Here is a 27933-nt window from a genome sequence, read left to right on the forward strand (position 1 = left end):
ATAGGCCAGCCTCATGGAACAGGAAAGATAGAAAATGGTGGCACAGATGATGACCCAACTGGGACTCAGAAGCTAGAGAGGGATATAAGCACCAAAATTACTTGGGAATTGATACTACTGAGATCTTTGAAACACCTGAATCTGGAGAGAGAAAAGAGAAAGTATGGGGTGCATGATGTTTACACATGTGAAATGAATTTGAGTTGCAGGGGGAATGCTTCAGTAGCAAGTTGTTTGTTAGCAAGGCCTCCTTTCTCAGTTCTTATTCCACTCCTACAACCCTATGCAAAAAATAAAAAACAACGAAAGGAAGAAAAAAAGAAAAAAGAGAACTATACTGGGAGACTGCCTGTCTTGTGATCTCTCATTGACAGAAGAGCTGTAAAACTTTACAAGTTTGAGAAACTGAAATCAGTGGGTGAGATATTAAACATTTAGTAGCAAGGTCTGGGTGGATGCAGAACATACCTCTTCAAGAGCTTCCCAAAATTGTTGTGTCTTGGCATTCTGAAAATGGTATTTCTTCAAATATGCCTAGAGAGAGATGGAAAACCGTGAAAATACTACAGTATAAATAGTGTTTCTTGTTTGCCTGTGAAAACAATACACATATTCAGTTGTACAGGGATACAGAGAGTACCTCTCAGTTGCACAGAGTATCCACACATGGGTGGTAGTACTGTGAGTGGGAGATTAAATGGATCAGTATTCAGCTGATGAAATTCCTTTGCTGTCCAATGCATCCCATAACACCAAAAGTCAGCATTTTCCAGAGTGACTTGTTAGTAAGAAATAAATGTGTATTTGAAGAGTTCTTTGTGTTTTCTTTAAATGGACACCACTATACCCTGTGGCAAATTTTTGACTAATGCAAGAGGCTGTTTAGCAGGAGGAAGATATTTAATGAGATTTCGCTACCTGTGTTCTAAGAGTAGGAAAGTCTAGTCACCTCTAAGTTTTGATCAAAAGGATTGTTACACGGAGTAATGGTGTCCAGCAAAGAGTTTGCAATGCTTAAACCACATTCCTATCCTGTGTCTTCCCCGGCTGCTTGGCGGGTGTTTTCCTACCGTGCCACCTGCTGCCGGTGGTGTTCAGTCAGTAGATGGTGCTGTTTGTTTCACTGTTGGCCACAGCTGCCTACCTTAGTGCTCCTGAAGGCTCTGAGCAAAGGGAAGGGTTAGGCTCCTGGAGACAAGGTGGCTGTATTTTCCCGTATTAGGTAACTGTTCTGATTGAATATGTGGAAGGGGAAGTATAGGAAAATGCAACCATCTTGTAGCAGCCCATAAATAGCAGCTCTTCATGGGAGAGAGAAGTAAGAGCAAATGTGGTAAGCCTGCACTGTAACGCCTGTTACCAATGTCTGTTCAGAATAAAGGACAGACAACCTTTCTCCTTTTGGGACGGCTTCTTTCTCCTATTTTGTCATTTTGCAGTGCCACGTTTTTCCTCCACAAGAAAGGACTATGAACTGTGCAATATATCCCTTTTGCTCTCCCTATTGACATTCTAGGGCTGGGTGTCCCTGCATTAGGGCACGGATGAGCTTATGCCTCTGAGAGTGTTCCTTCATAGCAGCCTTGGGTGGGTTGGAGGATCATGGCCATAGAAAGCCACAGACACACTTTACAGCAGAATGAGGGGATCTTAGTTGACAACAGGATAACAGTGGCATAGAGGAGGGTTTTCCACTAAAACCTGTCAGGAATTTAGGTCCTCACTGTCTGGTTATCAAATCTTTATGCAGTTCACACTCCTGCTTCTGTGGGAGCATGGATCTTCTTCCCCTCTATGTTGCCCACTCAGTATTGAAATGCACTAAGTATTTCTGCTACCAATACCAGGAACTCTGATATTCACTTTTTGAATAATGGCTTTGCTATTGTCACATGAAGATGGGCTGTAAGTCTGGTGGGTTTGGTGCTGCCTTTACCTGACAGCCTTTCTGGAAGAGCTCTGGTGTAATCCAGTCTCGAATCATTCTGAGGATTGATGCACCCTGAGGACAAAGGGAAAGGGGAGAAGGTCAATCCACACTGCCCTAACACTGATTTCCATTCATCTAAAAGGCAACATGAGAATGAGTATTTTATAAGGCAAAACCAGAAATCATCCATCAGACTAAGGATGTGCTTTTTCTACTTCCTTTGTTGGATGGCATGCCTACCTGGTGGAGCTTAAATCTGGATGTGAAAATCAGTCTTTAGTTGTGATCAGACACTTGTTCCTATGTTCAGCTCCTGAGCCCTGCTGCTGCAGCTTACTGTCCTACCACTCTACCAGTTTGTGTGAGCAGGGTTCCCTGTTTTGTGTTGAACAGGACAGGGGTGAGGGCAGCTGGGGACTACCCCTGTCAGGGGAACAGCCTGAGAGAGGCAGTGATTTCAGATGAATACACAGCAGGAAGGGAACTCTAAAAATGCTGCAAGTCTGTGGCTTTAGAGGTTAGGTATGCCATCTGAAGATAAGGAATGAGATTTGCTGAGGACTAGTTTAAGAGCTCTGGCCTCTGAAGTGGGGTAGAATTGGGATCAGAGGAGTTACTAACTTGGGCATCACAGAAAAAAACCCAAACAATTAGGACCTTGAAAGAAGAAAGAAACAAAAAGACAGGAGAGAGAAGTAGAAGAGCCATGTGGAACAGAGAACAGAGTATACAAAATGATGAAGGAAAACAAAAGGAGTGCAAACTCCATCTAAGATGCAAAATACAATTTTAGGATTAGCATGTTTTCATTTTCTGAGCTAAATCAAGGGGCAGTTGAGAGCCTAATGCTATGAATGGTTTAAAAATCCAGTTGTCCCATAAAAACAAGAATATTATATGAATTCTCAGTAAATCCTGTTTCCTCTATTTATGTGTCTGAGAATAATGACTAGATGAGTCATGGCACAGGAACTGTTTGAACGGATATGCCTCAAAATGCTTTTCAGGCTATTGTTGGAGAGTCAAGGTAGTCAGCAGATGACTCTTTCTAATACAGAAATCTGATGTGTTTGCCATGGAATATGACCACAACCAATTCAGTAACATTTAGAACAGCTATCCATTAGTAGTAATCCTAAAGCTGCTTAATGATCAATGGTGATCTTAAGGCCATGAGTATGCACTAGGGAACCTCAGTTCCTCAGCTTTGTCTCTCAGCCACTTCTTTTCTGGTATCACCTCTCAGAAACCATCACCTCCCATTTATATTAAAAGCCAAAGTACAAATACATACTTATACATGCATTTGGTAACAATAGAGACTTCTTTTGCTTTAAATTGCAATGTATAGTTAGTCATTTGCACCGTCTACTATTATATTTAATTCTTTTCCCCCCTCTCTTGTCATTCCTCTGTAGTCCATGATGGAGTGTGTTTGAGAAAAACTCATCCTAACAAAAATCACTGATTATAGGAATGCCAGTATCTTAATAACTTTCCTTTCTTACAACTATTTGGGGAGGCTCAGGAAAGTGACCTTAATTTGACTAGCTGATGTTCTCTGATGGGGGTATAGTGAGGAGTCTTTTATCAACACCCACATAATTTCATAGTAATTGCCAAGTATGTGACAAGATTTGTTTGTGGCAGAAATGTGGAAGATTAATCCTAAGCTTCTGTAGCTGGGAAGTTCCAAAAATGTGGGGGTCCAAAAGCAAATTTCTAACAGAACTTATTTAAGACAAAAAACATCCCTGTTACTTTAATAAAACCTTTCAAAACAGGAGAGAGGATTAAACTGGGAAAGAGATGAGATGCAAATACTTTTTAAAAGCAGATTAAAACAATTATGTACATTAATTATTACTCACCAGCTCTACTCTAGTAGAGCTTTCCTAGGCATATAATGCCCTATCAATCCCACAGCAGTTAGAGGATCTTGTACAGAATACGCTGCAACAACTCCATAAACCCTTAGGCAATTCATCAGGGTCTTAGGATTGGATTGGTCTGGTAAGACTAACAGAGAGCATTCCAAATTATGCTTTATTTGTTTAGTGATGAATACTATCATGAGAAGATGGTTTTAAAAAGAAAAATACAAAAGAGAAGCCAAAATAAAGCCCAAAAGAAACAAACTAATTTTGTCACGCATTTATATATAAATACCAACAGTAATTTGAGCTAAATCTACGCAAAGACTTTCTCTTTCAAGCCAAATTATAACCCAAGCCAAATTATATCCCAAGCAAACTGTTCCCAAACAATGCACAAGTCCTCAAGTGTTTTTGCTTAAAAAAAAGAGTTCATGTAGTAATTATCTAGGGACAAAGAGATGAGTATGAGTAAAAGCTAGGATTTTTTTTTTCTCCATTGTTTTTACAGACTCTGCAAAAGTATGTCTATTGCTTAGTTCACCACTAAAATACATTTTGATCCAGAGTATTTGATTTAGCTCTGTATATTTCGTGACTTTTGTTAGTTTGATTTAAAAACAGTGTTACACAATGCAGGTTTTTACATGGTTTTGGTTTGACTGTGAGGCATTTATGATGCAATAAATACTGGTTGTATTGTTGGACAGAGGATATAACAATTGAAAACAGAAAACTGATGGAAATGGATGGATCAAATCTAGCTAATAAAAGTAGTATCTATAGTTACAGATTGTAGCACAGCTGAAGCTAAAGTCAATGCAATATATACTGTATGTTTAGCTGATAATGGGAGCTTGGAGGGAAAGCAACAAGCAGTGTGTAATAATGCTGGATTTTGCGTGTTCAGTGGAAGCATGTTATGCCATCACATAGGGAACACTGACAGAGTCATATAAGAAACTGCCAATAAAACTGCCAAGGTTCACAAGCAGCATGGGAGATGGCTGCTTGAGGAGAAGAGTGACCGGTGTGTTTTCTCCTGTGTTTCTTTGTCTCTTGATGCACTGCAGAAAACAACTGGAGGGAACAGTGTTGTTGGGGCCCTTGAGTCAAGAGACTCCTTGGTTAGATATGGGGGGATATCTGCTTTGTTCCATGTCTAAGGCTTGTCTAAGGACAAAGTGACTTTGGCTACAGCCTGTATGGAGGGAGACGAGCTGGCCTCAGCCCCCTAGGCTGGGTCTTCAGAGTGATGATGCTCAGCATGGCTGCTGGTGTCCCTCACACTCTAGACCTCACAGCACTTTCTCACAAGCGCTGATCTCCAGGCTGCTGCCCCACCCTGCAAGTACTACAGAGACCATGGACTCCTGAAGGCCCCTGTATGCCCTGGTCACAACTGTGGTTGGATGACTCCAGCATTCCAGAGTCTCTCTGATCAAGCAGACCCAAGGTATCCTTCTAGTTAGCTCCTTAGGGAGTCCTTATAGGCACAGATCCTCACTGCCTCACTCTGGAATGGGATGAGCAAAAATCTTATCAAATACTTAATGGAGTGTCTACCACTTCCTTGGCTACGGACTACTGTACTCCACTGCACTCCTGAGCTCCACAACTTGCAGTGAAATGTGGAGCTAACTTATTTCCCAATTTAAGCCAATGCCAATAGAGGCTGGTGTAACTCATATTTGTTAATGTTTTTTGGGTGGCTGGGATACTGTGAGCAACTTGAGATAAAAAGTCACTTTCCTGTTTTCACTGCTGGGTTCCCTGCCTTGCTTCTTCAAAACAGAAGCTATACTGGCCTGCAAGTGTGATGGGGAAGTGACAGAAAGGATACCTGGACATCTGCCCTTGCTTCTTCTGCCCTTGTGTTAGATTATGAGACTTGACATAACTGGGCTGGAGCACAAGGTGACTGGAGAGGAATGTGATTAGTACTTGGTTTAGTTTAATTTTAAACCCAGCACTCTGGTGGCAGAGGCTGGTGACACTGTGCTTTGCCTGCACCACTGCATGCTCAGCCTGCATGGTGCACAGTGGCTGACGAGGCTCTGGCTTCACTGCTCCTCTCACAGCTCAAGTGAGTATGAGCACCCCTAACTTTTATCTCCTCTCCAAAGCTGCTCCTTCCTTTGCATCCAAAGTTGCAACAGAAGGATATCCTACCTTACTGTAGGATATCCCATCAAACACAGAGGTGATTTCAGCCGGAGATGACACATTGGCTACAATTGGGTGGGAAGACAGCAAAGAGTCATCCTTCAGTACAGGAAGCACATCCTCAATTAAAACCTGGTCAAGCTGAGAAAGAGAAGACATTAGAATAGGAACAAGGGGCAGGAGTATATGCCTGCTTCCCAAATAAGTACCTTGAAATTCAAATTCTCTAGGCAATTTGAAATAGAACAAAGTTTCATGCCTCTAAAGAAGGACTTGCAAACCTTTGCTTTACATCTGAGAGGGGAGGGATACAGTTTCTCTACAATGAAGATAAATTGCCTGTTTCGGATCCTGTTTTTCTGTGTGTATCATAACCCAGACACACCCATACCACCCTCCCTTGCCCCCAGGAGGCAAAAAGAGTAGTCTGTGTTACCAATTTCAAAAGTGTGACAATATTTACAAAGCATTACAGTCTCCTCTTGCAAAAGAGGAGCTGGGTAGGAAGGGATGGAGGGAAGAAGGAGGCAGGGTTCCCCATCCCAAGGCTTATAATTTTTTTTTAATTGATTTGAATTAAAAAAAAAAATAGGTATCCAGCAGTTAAAATCTCCTTATTTACTAATCAATATTGACCAAAAAAAGACTAAAATTCAATTTAGCTTCCCTCTTCTAATATTCACTAGGATAACATTGAAATGTCTTAGATCTCTGATTAACATAGTATCTAGGTAAAAAAAAGGTCTTTAATATTTTAAACTCAGTAATTAGTAATTAGAATATTTCTTAGTTAGGACCACAGATCTTCTGCCTTAAAGTGTAAAAGTGACCCAGGGAATTATTTTATTCTTAGTCTCTCTGCAGGGAGAGAGGCAGGGAAAGCAGCAAGTAGGCACTGTCTCTTTCTAAAGTCACTAGGTTCAGGAGGTAGTAGATTTCAACAGGTTCAATGTATTCAAAATCTACTCTGTTCCCTTCTTCTGCCATATGTTGTGTATGTCTTAGTACCCAGAACCTCATTACACCTGGACAGCTGGGGAAAATATGTATGCTCTGGGCCATCACATCTGTTTGGGAGGGGAGGAAGGAAGGAGCAAAAAAACTCTCTTTTTTCACAGAATAAATATAAAGCTTATTTAAGGCTAACTTCTTTGCAACACCCGTAAAGTGTCTGGAGTTGGCACAGTTAGCACTTTGGCTATCCTCTCTCACTACCTATTTTTGCACTGTACAGAACAGAGGTTGTCTGAGTTGGAGCATTTGAAAGGACACTTACAATGCTGGCAGAAGCTGAATGGGAGTCCACTGTTTTCCTTGATAATAGCCCAAGCTGTGGAGACAGGCCCAGGTTCCCAACCCCTTACCAGATCAGATAACGATCCTAAGTCCCATGAAGAGAGTACAGCCCAAGTAAATAAATACAGAAAATTCTCCATCTTTCAGAGTTAGACCTTCAAGCAACCCAAAAAAACTGTTAAGGGTCTGTCCAGAACACATCCTAGGTGTTATTTGCCATAATAACCAAACACTTGACTCACTTGTTAAAAAATAAAGACTCCTTCCTGCAGACTGAAGCTTCACAAAGTTTACTTTGACTAGCTTCAGACTATAACATTGGTAGGTGAAAAACTTAGACCAACTTTTTCTTTATGTTGCACCACACTATGTTAGTTTTCTATAAATACGCTTTAAGTCTTCATCATCCTTGTTTAAATTTTACTCCCTTCCAAAATGTTCCTCCCAGCCCTGCCAACCCTCCACAAGGCAGAAATAATTACCATTTCCCAATCTGGTTCTGTTGCATTTGCTCCCAGGAACTCAAAATAACTGGCAAATCCTTCATTTAACCACAAGTCATCCCACCAGTCCATGGTCACAATATTTCCAAACCACTACAATTACAAAAATAAAGATGTAGGTTTAGATAAATAGTACATGTACATTTCAGTATCTCACATATGCATATAGAACATTGATTTGCTTACTTTTCTTCCTGCTGCCAGATGAAAATAATCATAATTCTGGGGTTTGAATAGGAATGAAGGCCTTGCCTTGTGTTAAAACATCACTTTTATTATAAAATTACATATTACTCGGCAGATTGCTAATGATTCATTTGCCACTGAAAATATTTTTAGTTTCTTCCTCTTGATTTGATGATTTCTGCTTTTAAGGATATGTTTTCAGACAGCCTCCACAGTGTATAACTGTTCTTGTTTGCCTGGCCAGAAGAGACATCTGCACATGTAAATTAGTTTCTCTAAGACATTTTAGACAGATTTTCATAAACAGGCCGACAGTCTGGGGCCAAGCATCTAACTTCCTGAGAAAAATTCCAAGGCAGTAGTCATGGTATTTTAAAGCTCTAACAGGGATCTGTTTAAACATGATATTTTGCAATCAGATTTTGAGCACACATAGAAGATCCTGAGATGAAGTTAATGACAGTATTTTCAAGATTAAAATGTTGTGACTATATATTTGAAACACTGTAAAAGTGACTCATGTCCTAAAATATACCTGATGAACGAGCTCATGGGCTATCACAGCAGCTACTCTCTGTTTGTTGGATGTGGCTGACTCCTCAGGATCATACAGCAGGTTTGTTTCTCGGTATGTGATCAGCCCCCAGTTCTCCATAGCACCTGTCCCAAAATCTGGAATAGCTATTTTATCTGTATTAAAAGAAAGACAATGATTACCACTGTATCCTTTAAATCAATTAACTTTTCCTGTCTCTGTGTATTTACAGCCTGTTTTGCTTACCATTTATGATTCTGGCTTACTACAGTGGACTGCAGGCTATGATCTGTGCCCTGGATCTGCTGAGATTAACAGAGGCAGGATAAGTTGCACTTCCTGAGGATCTGTCCTGGGAGGTGATGCTATGCCATCTCCCGGGAACGTGCATATCATACATTACTTAATTTTGGCTCCAGAAATAAATGCTATTGTCTGGGGATGTGCTGTAGGCAGTAAACCTCCTGAAACTATTTGTAGAATAATGAGGCATTACATTGTTTGTCACACTGTTGTATTAAAAATATTTATTGACGTGTTAACTGAAGTAAATCCCCTCTGCAGTGAACAACATCTGCTTCTACGCCTGGCAATTTGTGGGGGGCCACTCATTTATGGTCAGTAATCAATACAGGTTTAAATGAGAATTGCAGAGTCAACTGAACTGGCATTTTCTTCTGCAAATGACCACAGGCTTTCTGTGTGGGTTAGTGAAAAAGTACAGACGGATTTAAAACTGAATAGAATGAAAACCCCCCACCCCACTCCAACAGAAGATAGGAATGACTTATTTTAAATTAAACAACCTGATTAAAGAATCAAAGCTGATAGTTTGGCAAGGGTTTCATCAACAGTCAAAAGGAGGATACAAGGAGACAGGTAATGACAGAAGCCATAAATCAATGTGAAATACAATATTTAAATAATCCATGATGCAGAAACATATCTAATTCATCAGGTTTGAACTGGGTAACTTCTAACAATGAGGGAACAACATGGCAAGTCAAGGTTAGCAATCCAACAAATAGACATTCTGGGAAAAAGAGGATAGAATCTACAAAAGTATCTATCCTGTGACACTGCTGACCTGGAGATACCAGTCCATCCTATCACACAGACAGGCCTTTATCCAGATGCTGCCATGGTAAAGTCATCAGGCTTTCATGACAGTGAAAGTTTGAATATAAAGCACAGGTGAGATATAGTACCTGTTATTACTGGGGACCAGTGTGTGAAAGGACAACATATTGTACTGGTTTCCCTAATTCAGTTGTCATTGAAATGCAAACATATTTACGGTAAACTCAGGTGTTGTTTTGAAAGGAGGAGGTAAAAGTCTTTTGTTAAAGTAATATAGGTTAGCATGATAGGTACAGGTACAAAGAGCCAAAAAAAGGTTTGCACAGCATTATTAATTGTCTTCGAAGTTTTGGGGATTCCCCCCTCTCCCCCGTATTGTCTTGACTTGTTTGAACCTAGTATTTTTCCATCCTTTTAAGTTCATGAACTAACTGAATTACCTCTTTGAAGGTCTTAGGAGGGAGAATTTCCAAAACTCTGATTGCACTCCCAGCTTGATTATTATGCATGTTAAACTGCGTGAATCAGATGCAGAGTCCAAATATCCCAAACTAAAGGATGCCCACTACCTTCTCTTTGCTTGTTTTGTAACCATGGGCAAAATTTGAGAGCGTGCCTGCTCTTACTTAGTCCCAGATCTTTATTTAGCCCAGCAGTAGAAACTAAAAATTAGATGCTGAACCACATTCATCTTTCTGAGAAGTGGATATACACACACTTTGCACTAAGGTTAAGAAATAATATTACATACTCTCTGGCAGTTTACATCTTCACTTATCTCACTGCTGGCTTTTGTCCAGAAGTTCATATGGAAGTAGTACATATTTTTCCTGAAACTTCTGGCTCTGTTTTAACTCATGATGGTCCTTTGCTGATGACACCAAAGCTTACCTTGATTTTCCACAAGATGCTTTAAAATAAACATGCCAGGACCAGTTCTTCAGTTCAGCAAACTGAACTGTGAGAACTGGTAATAAAACAGTGACTGAGACCAACTCATCCATCATGACATTTAGAAACGTCTTGAACTACATTGGTAGAGTTTAAAAACATTCTGACATAATATCAGCAGTTAGCAACCAAATGCTTTCATGCTGTTTTCCACCAAAGCACAGAGACCTGTAGGAACAACATAACAAATTTTTGACACTAAATTAACAAAATGAAAAATATAAATGTTAATAGTTACCCAATTTTGGAAGAGAGTAGCTCAAATTAAAGTACTCTTCAAAGAAGTCGAATGCAATTTTTGTTACGTTTGCTGCATATTCTGCCGTGTGTATTTGCTGTGGCTGGGCATAAACTCTCAGCTGTAAAATACAGAGAGACAATTAGAAAAGTTTTCAATTAAAAGGAATCAGGTGTCTAACATTGAAAAGGCATTTAGCATACATATCAAGAACACTGCAGGTTTTCTCTGAGACTGGTCTGAACACTGAATTCTGTTCCCTATCACACTTATTCAACAAAGTTTTTCAAGTGTTGTACATAAGAGACACCAAGCCAACATGTGCACATTTTCCACTGTTTGTCTGAACTGTAAAACTGGCAAGACCCATGTCCAGAAGCTCACAGTGGCCAAGCCTTAAACAGGGTCTGGTTACATACCAGCCTGTACTTCCCCATGGCCTGCTTGTCCCAAGAAGAAAACCTGGACAAGCACAGTCAAAGGGGATCCACTTGTTCTGAGCAGTTCACTGACCTTGACTGATCCCATCAGATCAATATTCAGGAGCACATCTGCATTGAAGTGGCGTCAGAAGCCCATAGCACCTTATTTTATTCAACTTCTTTGTACCTTTCCTATGCACTATCATCATGATTTCCTCTTGTCCTTGTGTGTTTGAAGATCTCAAACCCACTGAAGACCACGCATTTATTAAATCTGTGACCCTTCCCAGATATGCTGTCCTATGCAGGTTGAGTTTGACCAGGTCCTTGGGCCACACAGCCACTCAGTCACAGCTTTGGTGCCTTCTGGGCTGCTGCGCCCCAGGAAGTCATAGGCAAAAATCAGTTCTCTCTTTTATGACCAGGCAAGTCTCAGAAAACTAACATGTTTGGTAGCCCTGGCATGTTTGGTATGATCAGTCACTATTTCTGTGCTCCTCCTATATATATGAATGCTAAAAATTATGTGTTGAATGTTGACCTTTCTATCCCTGAAGCCTGGTGCCTGGGACCGCTTTGGCTATGGGTGTCAAGCAGTAGGAAACAAGCTCTGGAGGACTAGAATCTTTATGGCACCTATGCCCATGATGAGGAGGCCTGTAACTTGAAAAAACCTTTTGAGAAGTTATCGTCCCACTGTGAAGACAAAGTTTGAGTTCAGAATTTAAGGAGCCTTTTGGGGATCTTTCCCTCAATCTGTTTGTCCCAAAGCCTGTTGCAGATATAGGTGGTCTGTTCTCTTCCCCGACCCTGAAAATCTCCAGTATGAGTAAGAGATTTCTATGTGGAGTGAAGTTTCTGGTTTTAGGAAAACAGATCTATCTCATTTTGCCAGCTCCATGACTCTCATGAATGGGACACATTCATCTGCTACACTGGTGTGGCTTGTTTACTCCTTCAGTGCTGCCTCACAGCCTGCAGTGGCCCAAGCTGAGCAAAGGAGCTGGTCTATTCCAGGAACTCTTTTGGAGCCTGAAAACACATTGATTTCAATACTATAAATTCCCCTTCCTCCAATGAAAGGGGAGGATGGAAAAGTGTTCAGAAATAAAGCTGGAACAAAACCAAAACAAAACAAAAACAACCCCAAAAAAAGCTTATGAAATTCAATCAGGAATACATTCCAGCCAGGGGATTTCCCCTAGGGTCAGTTTGCAATTACAATCTGCAATTTCCACTTCTGTAAGCTCTTTACCCAATTTAGCAGTCTTCAGTCCCTTAGCTGATCCATATTAATGGTTTCCAAAACCTTCGGCCTGCACTGGAACTGACTTTGGGTTTAATTTGTATAATCTCCTCTGTGATTTTCCAAACCAGACATTTGGTACCTGACAGGTAATCAGCTCAGGAGCATTGTTTCCAGCTGTAGGCACATTTCCCACCACTCATTTCATTAATGTCTTTGTTAGGGCTTTCAGAGTGAATGGCAGAGTTTTAAAATAATTTACTATGTCATGTGAGTTGTATGCTCCTGCATATGTTTATGAAAGTAATTTATGGATCAAGTGGATACTTTTTTTTTTTTGAATGAGGAACTTATTGTTAGAAATTTACTTAGCAAACTATGGAATGTTCTTTTCAGTAGCTGGTGAATCTAAATATCTTTGTTCAGCTGGTCTTCAAAGTTATTGGACAGGAAGCCTTGGAAAGGCTAGAAGAATAACTTTCTATATATTTGATTAAAAACTCTAAAGATAGTCTAGTTTCCCTGGGGAAACTAGATATTTTTTAGTGATAGATCTTACACATGTATTTTATATTGGTAAAACTATGTCTATGTTAAGACAAAGTTATGATTTTAACCTCACTTAAACCCCAAGTTTTCTAGTGCAGGCAAGTCCTCAGACATTGTTTAGTGAACAGCATTAATAAAATATGTAGCAACATAGGCCTGAATTAGAAGATGTTTCTTCAGGCAACCTCTGTACTGACATGAATACCCCTGCTTCTACACACACACACACTTTAATTATCCTGTTTCAGTGAACCCTCCCTTCTATTTAGAAAAGCTACAACCAGTCAGGAACATTGTGGGCTGTACTGTTTTGTTTGGGGGTAAAAAAATAGTGACCTCAGGGCCATACTCCGGAGCGTGGCATGGACAAGTAGTGAATGTTTAACTTCCGTATGTGGAAAACAGTGTTATACACTTCTTCTGTACATTTTTTCCCTACTGCACTATGTTCTGCACAAAAAGCTAGACAAATTCTGATTTTTAAAGGAACTGAATTCTAGAGTATATCTATTGAGACCAAGTAGTCAAAGTCCTGACCCTGATAATGAGTGAACCAGCTATGATGAAGAGCAGTTGGTTAACAAAATTCTGTGACCGGGTGACCTAAAAATGTTCTCCTGTGAATTCCTAAGCCAAACAGCAGAGAACTAAGAATATTACATCTGCATCTCAAACCAGGCTCCATTTGCTTGTCTAAGTGTAATTTAGATTTAGTTATTTGTCAAGTAATATAAGCATACAGCATGATGCTAGCAAGGGCACAGAGGGAGGCCTCAGCCCAGTCCTGTGACAGGAAGTATTTGCTAAGAGCTGCATCAGAACTTTGGAGATTTCTATGATACAGATTTTAACATCAGCTAACAGATTTCAGTAGGGAAGGATCTGATGAGCTTTTTTGGGTAAGGAAACTAAGAAAGAGCTAACTTGCTAAGGGAACAGAAGAATGGGTAGGTTTTTATTCTAGATTCCCTGTCCATTTGTGACATTGAAAATGAGGACACAACTGCCAACTCATGTGAATGACAAGACCCTGTGTTACGTAAGGGGAAAGGAAGGGGAAGAAGCAAGGGCATACAGCCCTGGGGATCACTCTCTGTTATCAGATGAGAAAAAGATCTAAATCAATAAACAAATTACAGCAGGTTGAGTATCCCAAACTGGGTTAAGGCTAAATGAGGAGTTTCTGTTGAGGGGCAAGTTGTATTTCAGATTTCAGTTTGTGATTCAATGTAATGTCTTGGGATCTTTTTATGCCTGATCAGCTACACCTTCAGGATATTTGAATCTAAGCAAGAAATGGATTGGCCTGCCTACTGCATCAAAATGAAGGAGCTATTTTAATTTAATAGATTCAGATTCAAACCTATTTGTTTCATCAGAGGATCCACCAAATATCCACCTGTTTAGGCAGACACTATCACTTCTATACTTATTTTTACAGAACTTACATTGGGCAGTTGCCCAATGTAAGGCAGTTGCCTGTTGCCACTGTGGTAAAATAAAGAAGCCAGTACATAATGGTACATAGCACTGTAGTCCTATGTCTCAACAGCTGTAATAGCATCAAGTGCAATTTTAACACACAGAAACCTATAAAGTATTTGTATTCATGTCCTGAGACACCCCTGTACCCCCTGACTTGCACATTATGTCAGTCACTGGGCTTCAAGTCAGGGATGAGTTTGGAAAAAGTGTTCCTTCCTCACCTATGTGCTTATATGGGAGGCACTAACTGGGATCTCACAAAGATGGGAGACAGGAAAGGACTGCAAAACACTGTACGTAGTCAAGGTCAGAGGGACCACTGTTTACACATAATCTGATAAAATAGGCTGCATAAATTAGGATACAGGAAAAGGAAAAGTATGTCTCTGTTTTTATAAAAAGAGATTTGTAAGAAAAAAATGCAAATCAAAGCACATCTGTCGACTGAACCACATTCAGGTGCAGAAAGACTTACAGGTTTTCCACTTTTGGATTTTCTCTCTACCCAGGTAAACTGGTGCACTGCAAAGCATACCAAGTAAGTGCTCATGGGGACTGACTTCTCAAAAGTTGTTCGATTCCAGCCATCACCGAGCTGTACAGTTTTCTGCAGAAATGCAAAAATAATCAAATTGATTTTTGAAATTACAAACACATGCATAAGAGTACAATATTTGTATGAAGACTGCAACTGCATAGGAGCAACAAATCACCTACTAGGTCCACCTCTTCTGGCATTTCATTGCTGAAGGCATGAGAACAGGCAAGGCATTTTTCTTCTGCAATACATGAAATGGTACTTTGCTTTTTTGGCACTAAAGAGGTTTACCTTGCTCTAATTTTCATCAGGGATTTGAAATCATTCACATGAACAGAAATTTTGCCAGCAGGAGTTTTCTGGTGTTTTGCTCTTGCAATAGTTGCATAAAATAGCATCACTTTAGATAGAGAAGGGAAGAGACTGAATTCTCCCCTCTCTTAAGTACATGCATCACGTATTTAAGTCATTATGCAGGGATATAACCTCCAGTCTAATGAATCTATCCTGAACTAATTCACCTACAAGTGAATGGTGGGTTAGGTTATTAGGTGGGTTGCCTAAATATAAATAAAATTTAGTGCTGATCATATTTTTTTTTCCAAATAAATTTTAAAAAATCCTGATTTTTTCCAGATGGCTTTTTCTCTTTTGTTGTCAATACTAAATAGGAAGGGGTAGACACCGATCTCTTCTTTCCCATGACCAGTGACAGAACTCAAGGAAATGGCATGAAGTTGAGTCAGGGGAGGTTTAGGTTTGATTTTAGGAAAAAGTTTTTCACCCAGAGGGTGAAAACTGGAACAGGGTCCTCAGGAAAGTTGTCACAACACCAAACCTGACAAAGTTCCATTTGGATAATGCTCTCAGGGACATGGTGTGACTCTTGGGGTGTCCTGCACAGGGCCAGGAGTTGGATTTGATGATCTTGATGGGTCCCTTAAAACTCAGCTTATTCTATGATTGTATTCTAAACATATATTTCTTCTATCCTTTTTCTGCTATAGTCTGAAAATTTTTGTGCTTAGACTGGATGACTAACTTAAACAGAACCAAAGCCAAAAGCATATAAAAGACATTAGCCTTCTAGAGATACAGTGGTTCATGAATTTGTTTGTTATAAACACGATATAAATAAAGCACAGACAGTTAATGTTACAGGTAGTATGATTCCACGAGCAAAACCACCTATTCACAGATATTCACAAAGGTATTAATTTCAAAAAGGTATTCACAATCTGAATTTCCATCATTTTACCCATTTTGACTCTATTTTGATTTCTTTGGTTGTTTCAACAAAGTCAGGACTTAAGTGGAAAAAAAACTGAAGAAACTCTAGTGAAAAATATAAATGAAATGTACAAGATTCTGATTTTGCTGATCTGATTTTGCTATGGTGATTATAAAGCTCTACACCACCCAAATTACAGGGCACGTAACATAAAATGTGCCTTGCCTTTACGACTCTTACATTTCCATCTGTGGAAAAGATCTTTCCCAAAGTTCTTCCACTACTAAGACCAGCGCTACTGACCTTGACCAGATGAAAAAATTCCCTGCTATAATCTCTTAGTCAAACCTCAATATGAATTCAGCATAATCTACATTTTCTTATTGGTATTTATTTTTTAGCAAATCAATTAAGAAGCAGTAGTTAGCCCTTTGCAAGCTTATTATTGTAGGTCCATAACAGAGGCAAAGTCCATGTGTCAAGGTGTAAAGTAAATCTCAAAACACCATAAATCTTGATAACATATGGTATTATCCCCTTTCTTGCTTGTATTCTCACTTATCTGAGGTCTGTGAGGAAAGGTACAGCAATCTCCTCTCATGTGTTGTCCATTGAAGTGCCTGGTGATCTTCTACATATCATAGAAATTTTTTTAATAACAATGGGTCAGATCTTTAAATGCTCAAAGGGTATGGATACATCTGTATCAGCCTGGAAATAGATATCTCAGCTGCATTGCTAGGAGAATAAGTTTGGGGGACTCTAAATAAAAGCAGACCTTTGTTTTCTGGGTGGGGGAGTGATTGGAAAAATGCAAATGCCAACAGCCTGGAGGCTGGAAGCTCTTTTTTCTTTTTTTTTTTTTTTTCTTTTTAAACTTGGCCCTTTATCTCCCACTTTAGAACTTATTAGTAGAAATTATACAATAGACTACACATTCAGTTGAACTATTCAATAAAAACTCTCTCATCTGAAAACCATTCAGCCTTCTTCCAGAAGGCCCAGAGGTAGATAATTGATGCCATTGAATTTCATGCAAAATTTGGAGTCTGATGGTAGGTCTAGAAATGGATTATTTAGGAAATTATAGACATGGTGGAATGACAAATATTCACACCCATGAGCTGACAGATGTGGTTTCAGATCCTCCATTATTAAAAAGAATAATCCTAGTCTTTCTGGCTAGCGGCATTCTTTGCCATTATATGGTGATCGGCAGACCCTTGTTCTGGACCATTATGCAGTTTTAGTGATTATTTTAGACTTTCCATCTGGGAAGCAGCTGTCTTTCAGAGTACTTGTTCTCTGAGCCTACGCAGTTTGAGTGAAGAACCTGCCAATATCTATTTATAGTCAGCAGGGGATGCTCACTCAGAATATCAGAACGGAGGGTTCTGATAACAGCAGAAGAGGTGTTTCATTTCTGCTTTGGATTTGACTCTGCTGCCATGTTGTGCGCTGGTTGACCACTTCAAGTCCTAACCAGCCAACCAGTTCTGTTCATGGAATGTTTATTAAGTGTGAGTTTTCCAGTGCCTGAATGGTAGAGTCTGTGACCATGACAGAACCTGGTGACCCACATTACCTTTCAGTGGCTCTACAGAGCCATTCCACTTAGGCAGCAGTTGGGAAATACAGACCTGTACTGGCATGTTTGAAAGTGCTTGGTACGTATCTTGATGGATGATGGATATGGTGTAAGTTGCCTTCTTGTTTGGCTCGTCAAAGCAGGGAAATGATTTCCGCGCATCTGTTGGCTCATGATCAGTGGCTGCAATGCTCCTGAAACAAACAACACATTGGCAAGGCTTCATTATATGGTTTTGAAATCTTGTCCGCAATTTCTAGGCTTTTTTTTTTTTTTTTTTTTTTTTTTTACGATTTCACAAACTAAATTCAACTACAAATATTTGTGCATATTTATCCATTCATAAAAGCAAGTGACATAGAAATGTATGAGCTGACATGGTCAGTCTGTAATCAACATCTTCTAGGTTTCACAGCAAAAGCTAATGCAAATTGCTTATCATCAAATATTTTTAGAAGCCAGGCAACAAGAGAGAGAAGCATGACCTCTCATGCATAGTGAAAACTTTGCTCTCCCTCCAGCTGAGCTTTCCTATTGATTTATGCACCTAAAATAAAGAACTGATGATATCACCTAAAAGGAGTAAGTCACTCCAAGACTTGTTTACCCACTGCAGCATATCTTGGGATTAGGGTCTTGAACATCTCCTGAAGCGACACCTTGAAACTGCAAATGCCAATAAATCTCATCCTACTTATGTGTTTCTTTTTCTGCATTTATCACATATAATTTTCTCCTGGTGCTCTTATGCTGCCCTGACTCCATTAGTGAAACTGCTGGAGAAAGCATGGAAAGTTCAGGTGAACATAACCTGATGCTATGCAAGCTGTGTTGGGGGGGGTCAGAAAGTCACCTCAGTTATGCACAACCAACTGGAGGAGCAAGACAATAGGGGTCATGTAAAAACATGAGGTGAAGATTGTGAGTGTTCATATTGTGCTTGCTTCTCTCAGTGACATTGGGCTCCTACATTAATGACCCACACCAGTGGCAGAGCATATTCTCCAGTGATTGATGGCGAAAGGGATCACAGATGCTCCTTCAATTAATCTGGAATGTTGAGTATTTTCTGACAGCACTTCTACAGCTGCTCTAACTATATTAAGGTAGTTTTTCTTTCCAAAAAGTAATTAGAAGTGTACATCATAAATTACACATCTGCAGCAATCCTACAAGCTCCCTAGACATTCAATTTTTCAATGTTTCTGTTGCCCTTGGCATTTCCCTGTTAAATGCTGAACTGGTCATTAGGAACTTGTAGCAGCAAGAGTCATTTACAAGCCTGACAGAGGTAATATGTCTGGGTTCTCTCCATTCATGTTCCTTGGAATAGTAGCTCAAAGGATCATGGGCAGAAAGCATAATGAACATTCACTTTAACATCATTTCAGACTCAATAGAGTTTCTTTTGCTTGGTGCATTCTTTGCTGTCACTCTCTACTTTTCATAGGATTTGAGAGCTATTTCACAATTAAGTTGACTCCAAGCCTCCAGGGCAATGCTTCACAACTATTGGATAAAAACTTGGCCATATATTTTCACACATTTATGTCTTGTTCCTACAGACTGATAACATTGTGATACATCTGTTGATTTATAAGGTGATAATCCATCTATCCTCATATGTTTGCAGAGGCAGACAGACATTATGAGTGAAAAACTTCAGCACTACCCTTCCTATAGGCTAGATGATGAGAACTCCAGACTATGGCATGCATAGGAGTGGCAATAGAAACATGGAATGTCATAATTCACTTTCAAATGACATAATGTAGTTTTTAGATAAGATTTTCTTCACTGTTTGATGGCTTCTGCTCTTGATGTCCAGACCTTTAAATATGAACTAGAGCTGACAGTTGTAAACATCATAGTAATAAGAAGTGAAGATCTGGCTGAGACTGCACCCAGCTGTTCTCAAAATAAAACAGTGATGCATTTAGAACCATGATCCCCCTCCCCTAAAGTACAAGTTGTTTGTGTCAAATGACTTCCTTCCTCCCTGAACTAATTAAAGCATTTTTCTCCTAGTCTTCCTTAAAATTCCAGCTTCTTCTGAGAAAACTTTCTCCTTCAGGAAGAAAATCAGAACTGTTACTTTTGTACACAGAATAAAATTCTTCCCTTGTCTATTCAATAAAATTCTAAATATATCTCCGTAAGACATGTGCCAGCCTCTTGTTCTCTTATGGACAACAGAAGGAATTCCTAAAAAAGGGAAGCCATACCTTGTCACTAATAGAAGTGCAAAATCAAAGCCAGCTGCTGTGACATGTTTGCATTATTTTTAATATTAAGGAAAAAATACAAGGGGGCTTTAGCACATTCCTTGAGAGAAACTAATGCCCTGAATAACCCAGTACACCACCCAAGGACTCCATTTTGCTCCTCTCCATAAGGTCTGAAAACAATACAAGTGTAATGTAGTTATGCTCACTGAATCATGCAAAGTAGGGAAGGATTGCTATTCCTTTTTCATCAATGGGGAAATGAAATGTGCAGACAGAGGAACAGTTCTACCAAAGAACTTAAGTGCTTATGGCTAAATTTGGGAACCCACAGAAGCCTCTAGGTAGGCCTGTGTCCAAAATCTACATTTCCAAAGTTTTTGCTTTCCTGCTCCCTACCTGCATGTGCACATCAATTTAAATAGTCACGATTCCAAGGTATCTCACTATCTGCTTCAGGGCATGTCCAAAAGCACCTTTTCCCTGATGGGGATTGTGTGATCTGTCTGAACAGGATCCCCAAATGAGGTGCTCTTCTCCCTAAGCCTCTCAAGGATCCCAGACTTAGAGGTGTGCTCAGCACATCTCTACCTGTTTTCCACAAAGTGTGCTGGGAGATTTGAATCTAAGCAACAGCAGAGCCTGGACATGTGCCCAGTTTGTCAACCAAAGGCCTTATAGCAATGCTTTGGCAAACCTTTGCCTTCACAGATAAACATCTGGGGAACAGCTTAGCCCTAGGAGCTGACTTTCAGCGTTAATAAGTCTCTCTAAAGGTGCTGCTGCTTCTAACACTACACAGAAGGGATAACAGAGTTGGTTAATTATATATTGGATCTCCTTCTTGCCTCAGCCCCCTTCTCTTTAACATCCACTATTAACAGGCTTGTTTGATCATTGCTGTTACCTGATCTGATTTGTATTTACTTGCAACATGACAACAACAGAACTACTTGGGTTGAAATTTTCCAAGGGTAGTGTGTACCTCAGGCAAAGGCAAAATAAAAATGCTAATTCCAGTCAGCATTGTTTTAAAGTAGAAATCTGGGGGAAAATGCATTTTTTATAAGTAATAAAACCCTTCCCTCACTGTCCTTCCTCACCCCATCCTATCTGCATAGCAACAACTTGGCTGTTGGTTGCTTTACTTTCAAAGCTTTACTTACCTCTATCATGTACATCACCTCTGCCACCCCCATAAGCAATCTGTCCAAACTCAATCACATGAAAAATATTTCAGAATTTACCATTCACTCCTTCTGATTAAAACCCTTCTCAAGCCTAACACACTCAAGTCCACAAGCTCCTTTCTGCACTGAGAGTTTTCAGACTGCTGGCTAGGATCATCCTTGCAATTGTAGTTTCCAGCATCCAATTCAAGAAGTAGGAACACTCAAAGTGAGCTCGTTACTTTCTTCAGTTTTAGAGTTCTCCTTTCTTCCTGGTATCAGATGCTTGGCCCTTTTCTACCTATACTGTCTGGATCTGAGGGACAGGCACTCACCTCTCCTGCTCTGCAACTCAGAAGACCTGTGTTCTGGTCCTGCTGTTCTGGGGTTGTGACAGATCTGGTGCTCTAAATTTAACATCTAGATAGCCTTCACCAGTGAAAAGTAACACACCTCAACTTAGAAGGATGCTAGGAGGTAGTACTTTAAAACTGCTGTGGAGATGTCAGATGCTCAAAGTATGAAACCAAAGCTGCTCAAAGTATAAAACCAAAGCACCTTTTAAGTCAGAGCAATGCTGAGGTCATAGATGGAGGAAAACAAGAGGAAAAGAGCTGCCTGGTGTTTAAGTTGTTCCCTGCATGCCTTCTCCACAGGAAAAATCAATGCTTGCTTTATCCTCTACCTCTCGGATCCACTGCCTCTGCTGGTGCCTGTCACTGCTGCTACTCCTGTCAGTGACTGAATGGAACTGATGAGACTCTCAGTCATGACACATTTGTCCCAGGAGGGCAAAGAAACACCGTGAAAACACATCAGTGTTTGTCTCCATGTCCCTGCTACAGGGCCTTGTAAAAGTCTAGCCAAGTTTATCTCCCAGCTGTAAAGGGTGGAATAAATCACTTCAGAAATGTAAATATCAGAAAATGGGTGAGTGTCTTCTACACACAATAACTGTGAAGAGAAGCATTTGAGCAGTGGGCAATGGCTTTTTCAAGCTTCCACCTTGAAGCAGTACAAACCTGGTAAGTGGAATGGGTTAGCTGAACTGGTAGGGGCTTCATAATATTTCAGTAACTGTTGATATATTAATAAGGATGAGATGGAGCACAAAAAAAAGGAGTAAAAGATGACCCTAATTGCTTAGAGTTTCTTACATATAACTTAAACAGCTGCAAGAAAGACAGGGAAGTTCTGGTTTGAATATTCCTCAGGCTTACAACATCAAGGAGGTATGCTATCAGGAAAACTATCAGATGAACAATTTACACCAAAACTGTTACCTTGAGGATAATAGGAGAGAGTGGTGATAATTGTACGCTATTCATTGTACTACAGAGGTAAAAACAGGCCTTGATCCCTCCAGCTCCTTGAGGAAGCCACTCAGTTCAAAGGTAAGCTCAGACCAGTAGAGTTTGAAAAGATTTTTCAGAATAATAATAATAACAAACTCCTCATCTTTCCAGCCTACATTCACTAGTCAGAAGCCAAAGGGCTTTGAATACAGCATCTTCCTTAGGGGAATGAGAAAACTAAGGAACAGCCCAGAAATGTCAGTAAGTTGGTGAGAGACAAGACTGGAAAGCTGAAACAGGAATAGAGCAGGCCTGAGCAAGTAAAAATAGAGAAGAAAGCTTAATAAATAAAACTGCTTTACTTGATCTGTCCATTCTCAGTATAGGTGGTCCTATAAAACCCAACGAGTGAACCATTCAGCCAGCCTTGAAACTTCAGAGTGAGCACATAGGGATCACTTCCATCAGTGACAGGGAGCTCTGCTGCTGCCTTCAGCACAATGTATTCTTGTGGCTTGTACTCAAAGCAGTCATTCACAGCAATCTGCTGTCCTGAAGATTTCCGGAGCGTGGGTATTTCTGTAACCTTGGTGTCTCGCAGGTGAAGCCACAGGGAGCTAGTTGGTTTTTCCAAAGCAATAGATATACTGACTGTTCCGCTGTAAGTGTCTTGCTCCATTTCAGGCTTGATTTCCAGATCATAGTGGATAGGTTTGACATAACTGGGCAGCCTAAAATCTCTCCAGTCTCCAGTGTCATCATTTTTGGAAGGACAGGGACCCAAATCCACTGTGGGAGGAGGCTGTTCCGTTGTTGTTGTCTGATCTGTTGTTGGTTGCTCTGTTGCCTTTGGAGCTTTAGGTCTGCTCAATCCCACACCGAGCCCCACAGCAAGTCCTACAACAACCACGACTCCACAGATGATAGCCACATGCTTTGTCTTCATGCAGTACCTCTTGGACTTCTCATCCTCAAAATCCATGCCCTCCATCTCTGCTTCTAGATCTGTTCTCAGAGCAAAACATTAACCACAAAAAAAAAGCTTATTAGTCACTTCAGCACTTGCATTCAGTAAACTCAGCAGTCTTGGTTTGTATTTTAATTGTGTAGCTATAGCTGTTCTCTGCCTGTCTCCCACATATCGCTTTCCACGAGACACTCAATTAATTAAAGACAACATGAATTTGGAGGAGATGTGAATGATCAAAGCGCAGCTGGGCTGGGAGACGGAGGGAACTGACACAGAAGAACATTGCTTCTGCCGTGCTCCCTTATAAGCAGTGCAACCCCACCCCCCAGCCCCTCCTGTTCTGGCCTGAGTTAAATATAAAACAGCGCTATGTTAATCAGCAGTCAGGAGATGATGAGATGCCAAAGCTCTGTCAGCAGCTTTCAGAAGGAGTTTGCAGATGGAGGTGTAACTGCTCCAAAACCTCAACCTTCACCACTACCTCTTCCTTTTTTTCCTCTGCTGTATCTTATTTAGGTTTTTGAGGTTTGGGCTGCTTTTTTTTCCTTCCGCTTACTAACAAAGATTTCCTTGAATTTCCACCCTATAGTTTGTGAAATGACATCTCAAAACTTGCAAAAATCACATATATCTTTCAGCTGTTTCCCCTCTTTTCTGGGCTCATTTACCTTTGTCGAGTAACTTAAAGCAGTCACAGACAGATGAATGCACAGTGGAACAATAAATTTTGATCACTGCTTCAAACTTTAAAAGTTGTCTAATTCCTCTCCCCCTCACAGGGCCAGTTTTCCAGGAGATTGACCATAACCATGCATGCAAGCGGGTAGCCTGAGACAGCATTGCTTTGTCAGTCAGCACAATTAGAGTGCTGCTTGTGAACCCTTGCTGTGAGGGACACTTCTAAGTATGATTTATGCACTAAACATCTAATTTACCATTTATTGGTTGTCATCACAATGTGGCACTTCATTGAAGCAAATTAATTGAATAGAGCCTGATTCTGCTTGAGGGAACTTATTGTAAGTAAGGCCTTGCTAAGCCTGCAAGCAAGATGTTGCTAATGCAGTATGGAACTGAGCACAGTGGTAGTCTTGACCTTGTTTGAAACTGGACTAAAGGAAAATAGTGTAGAATAAAATGTCAGTCCCTGCATCTCTTAACCCTATTTCTCCACTTACGTAGTCCACTTGAGAAGATTTTTTAATCAGGAACATCAGTTTGGCTTTATGCCTCCTGATTTAATTTATTAGGAGACATAATATTAGGATTATTATAACTTTTATTAATATTAGGATTATTTTATTAATATTAGGAGTATTAAAATATTATTTCATTAATATTGGGATTTATATAATATTAGTATTATTTTAACTTTTTACATCAGTTACAACTCTCTGACTACTTAGCCTTGCTCTTTTCCCTTCCCTTCCCTTCCCTTCCCTTCCCTTCCCTTCCCTTCCCTTCCCTTCCCTTCCCTTCCCTTCCCTTCCCTTCCCTTCCCTTCCCTTCCCTTCCCTTCCCTTCCCTTCCCTTCCCTTCCCTTCCCTTCCCTTCCCTTCCCTTCCCTTCCCTTCCCTTCCCTTCCCTTCCCTTCCCTTCCCTTCCCTTCCCTTCCCTTCCCTTCCCTTCCCTTCCCTTCCCTTCCCTTCCCTCCCCTCCCCTCCCCTCCCCTCCCCTCCCCTCCCCTCCCCTCCCCTCCCCTCCCCTTCCCTTCCCTTCCCTCCCCTTCCCCTCCCCTTCCCTTCCCTTCCCTTTCTTTTTTTTTTTTCAGACGGATGAAGTTTCACCTGAATGGATTGACTTAGGTTTTAGAATCAGTTGACACATGCTTCAAGTGAGATGCACTAAACTGAGGAATTTCTCCCAGTCTGTTTAGAAATCGATCTGTTCATAAGCCACACCCACACTTCTAAATACTATCAGTCACTCCAGGGAACTTTAGCCACCCACTTTGCATCAGCACACTGCTATTGATCTATAATTTTGTTTTAATAGCAAGGGTTTCTTACAGGAACAGAAATAAAATGGTTAGGACTTTTTTTGTTTGTTTGTTTTTGTTGTTGTTGTTTTTTGCAAATAATCACATTAACCCTTACTCACTTATTTTCAAAAGTGAGAGACTGATGCAAACAAAATGAAGCAGAAAGCTAAAATCTGTTTCACATTATGCCTGTTTTTATTGTTTCCCATTTCTTTGCTGTGATCAAAACTAGATATGACATGGGAAACCTATGCCCTTTAATGGATTGAGTAAGAATTCAACATTTAGCAACAGGGCCAGCACTGAAAATCATAGTCTTAACATTTAAAACCATTTCATCTTTTCTTTTGTTCTGATTGGGCAGGACAAAGAAAAAGAGTTACAACAGATTTTAAAGAAGACATCTTTAGCCAGAGCAGGCCATATCTGATAAGAAAACAAATTGTCTTAATTTCAGACATGGCTTTTACATCACTCCCATTTTTATTTTCCTAAGCCACAAGCTTTTCTGTTACATTTTTAACCTGAAGATGAAAAATGCTGTTTGAACTTACAGACTGCGGAGCAAGTTATTTACTGTAGTTCTGAAGACACTTGAAGATTTCTTCGCTGGTAACAATTGCCTCTTTCTGGAGGAGCAAGAAAACAAAGGTGGATGAGCTAGTCCTAAGCAGCAAATATATATGTATTTCTTATCCTAAGCCTTGAAGACAATACTATTAGTAAAGTCCATTACATGCTGTCAGTCAAGAGCAGCAGGGTAGTTATATACAAGTTGTAGCACTGATCTTCTTGTTGTAATAACTGAGATTCCAACCTAGCTGCAGCCAAAACTAGCTATATTTCTGGTATGTGTGGCTGTGAGCAGGCTTACCTCCCACATCCAAAACGTGCTTTGTTACTGACACCCCTGCAGCCAGCCAGCAGCTCCCTGCTGCCAGTGACCCAATGTCCGTGTCCAAGGATAACCAGGGCCCAAAGCGTTAATTCCTCTCCACAGGAGCAATGCAGGAGGGCAGAGCTCCCAAAAGCAGAGCCAGCATTCCTTCCCCCTGTTTGGCTTTTCCAGGCAGAAGGGGCAGGGAGCAGGATCTGCCCCCCAAGGGAGGAGAACACAGTGGCCTTCACTAACAAAGTATAGATACTTCCTTTGCCCTCTCCCCACCCACATAAGATGGTGGCTCTGAAAAGTCAAAGAAAGTTTCCCCCAAATTGCTCCAACACAAGCTACAAGCAGGACTGCAGGCAAGCGTTGGCCAGGCTTGGATTGCTTCGACTGCTTTACTTTAACTTCTAGAGATGGGATTTAAGCAGTCTTTAAAGTAGTCACCTGGGCAATGCTAACACCTGTTATAATTTGTTTGGTGTTGGTTTTTTTTTTTTATCCAATCAATTTCACTTTAAGCTAGGATTTAGTTCCCAGTTTGCACCAGAATTACCACAACTAGCTTAATGCTGCCCCTTTGGATACCTAAAATGCAGGGGTATGGAATCACCCTGCTCTGCCCTGACATTGCTGGTGTGAACATGTAGATGCTTGTAGGAACAATACCCAGATAACTTTTCGGACAACCCCCAGGAATGTAACGAATGCCAATTTTTATCCGCCAATTGTCAGCCATTCATTTCCAATGCAATTTCCAATTTTAAGTGTGGAAAGTGGAATAAAATTTCTGCAAGTGACAGCCAGAATCAACACTAGGAAAGGCCTGCTCCTGGCCTGCAGGGAGATGTCAGATACTCCGAGAAATTAATCCTTAATTGAAGCTGACAATGAGAAAAGAGCTGCTCTGGAAAGTATCAAGGACATGAAAATGAATTATATATAAAAAAAATAATAAAAAGGAAAAACTCCACTGCAACTCGCAACAAATGAAACTCCTCTGAGCCAAGTCATCCTTGGAATAACATGAAAGACTTTCTGGGCCAATGCCAAGGAGCTCTTTGTCTCCCTGTGTCCAGGGACTTAAAGGCATCATGAGGGCAGCAGAGTCTAAGGACCTCTGATTCCCTTCTGCTCTCTGAGGTGCCCTTACTGAAAGGTTTTGGAATAATAAATGGATCCTTTCTGCCTCCAGCAGGAGGAATTTGTCTCTCTATGCTAAAATAACACTCCTTCAATTTTTCATTGCAAAATAAGGAGACATGAAGCAATCTGCTTTCTGACTGCTTTCTGGCACAGCTGCACTTGTAGATTTCTCCCCTGTGGCCCCCTACAAAAAAAAAATCTTTAGGACATTAATTTGAGAAATATGAAACTGGCTAGAGTGTTGTTCCACCAGGTCAGAAACAAATATTGTCAGAAATTACTCCCTTGTCCAGTGCTTTCCTGTATTTGTAATGACTGATTTAGTCTCTATCTTTTGGCTTTGAATCCTCTAGCAATCATTAATCCCCTGGAGTTCACAAGTCGTAGTAATTACTGGCTTGCAGTGATACTTGTTCCACTCACAATCTTTTCTATGACAGTTTTTA

At 40.4% G+C, this 27933-nt stretch overlaps 1 protein-coding gene across 2 annotated transcripts in view; it reads right to left on the reverse strand.

Annotated features, from left to right (window-relative positions):
• The window catches only part of ENPEP (glutamyl aminopeptidase), a 36320-nt gene extending 10293 nt beyond the window's left edge, over positions 1-26027 (reverse strand). The window contains exons 1-10 of one of the 2 annotated variants that reach the window (XM_072928520.1): positions 26013-26027; positions 22870-23512; positions 17871-18012; positions 14937-15068; positions 10760-10880; positions 8491-8645; positions 7749-7862; positions 5977-6111; positions 1937-2002; positions 469-534 (exon numbers count right to left, since the gene is read on the reverse strand). In XM_072928520.1, coding sequence (XP_072784621.1) covers positions 469-534; positions 1937-2002; positions 5977-6111; positions 7749-7862; positions 8491-8645; positions 10760-10880; positions 14937-15068; positions 17871-18012; positions 22870-23498 — 1560 coding nt within the window. In that variant the 5' untranslated portion in view covers positions 23499-23512; positions 26013-26027. Of the gene's footprint in view, positions 1-468; positions 535-1936; positions 2003-5976; positions 6112-7748; positions 7863-8490; positions 8646-10759; positions 10881-14936; positions 15069-17870; positions 18013-22869; positions 23513-25264; positions 25280-26012 lie in introns of those variants that run through there. The other variant, XM_030271589.4, reaches the window with a different exon arrangement.
• Positions 26028-27933: the final 1906 nt, after the last annotated feature.

The sequence above is a fragment of the Taeniopygia guttata genome, chromosome 4 (genome assembly GCF_048771995.1).
Source record: "Taeniopygia guttata chromosome 4, bTaeGut7.mat, whole genome shotgun sequence".
NCBI classification, from domain to species: Eukaryota; Metazoa; Chordata; class Aves; order Passeriformes; family Estrildidae; genus Taeniopygia; species Taeniopygia guttata.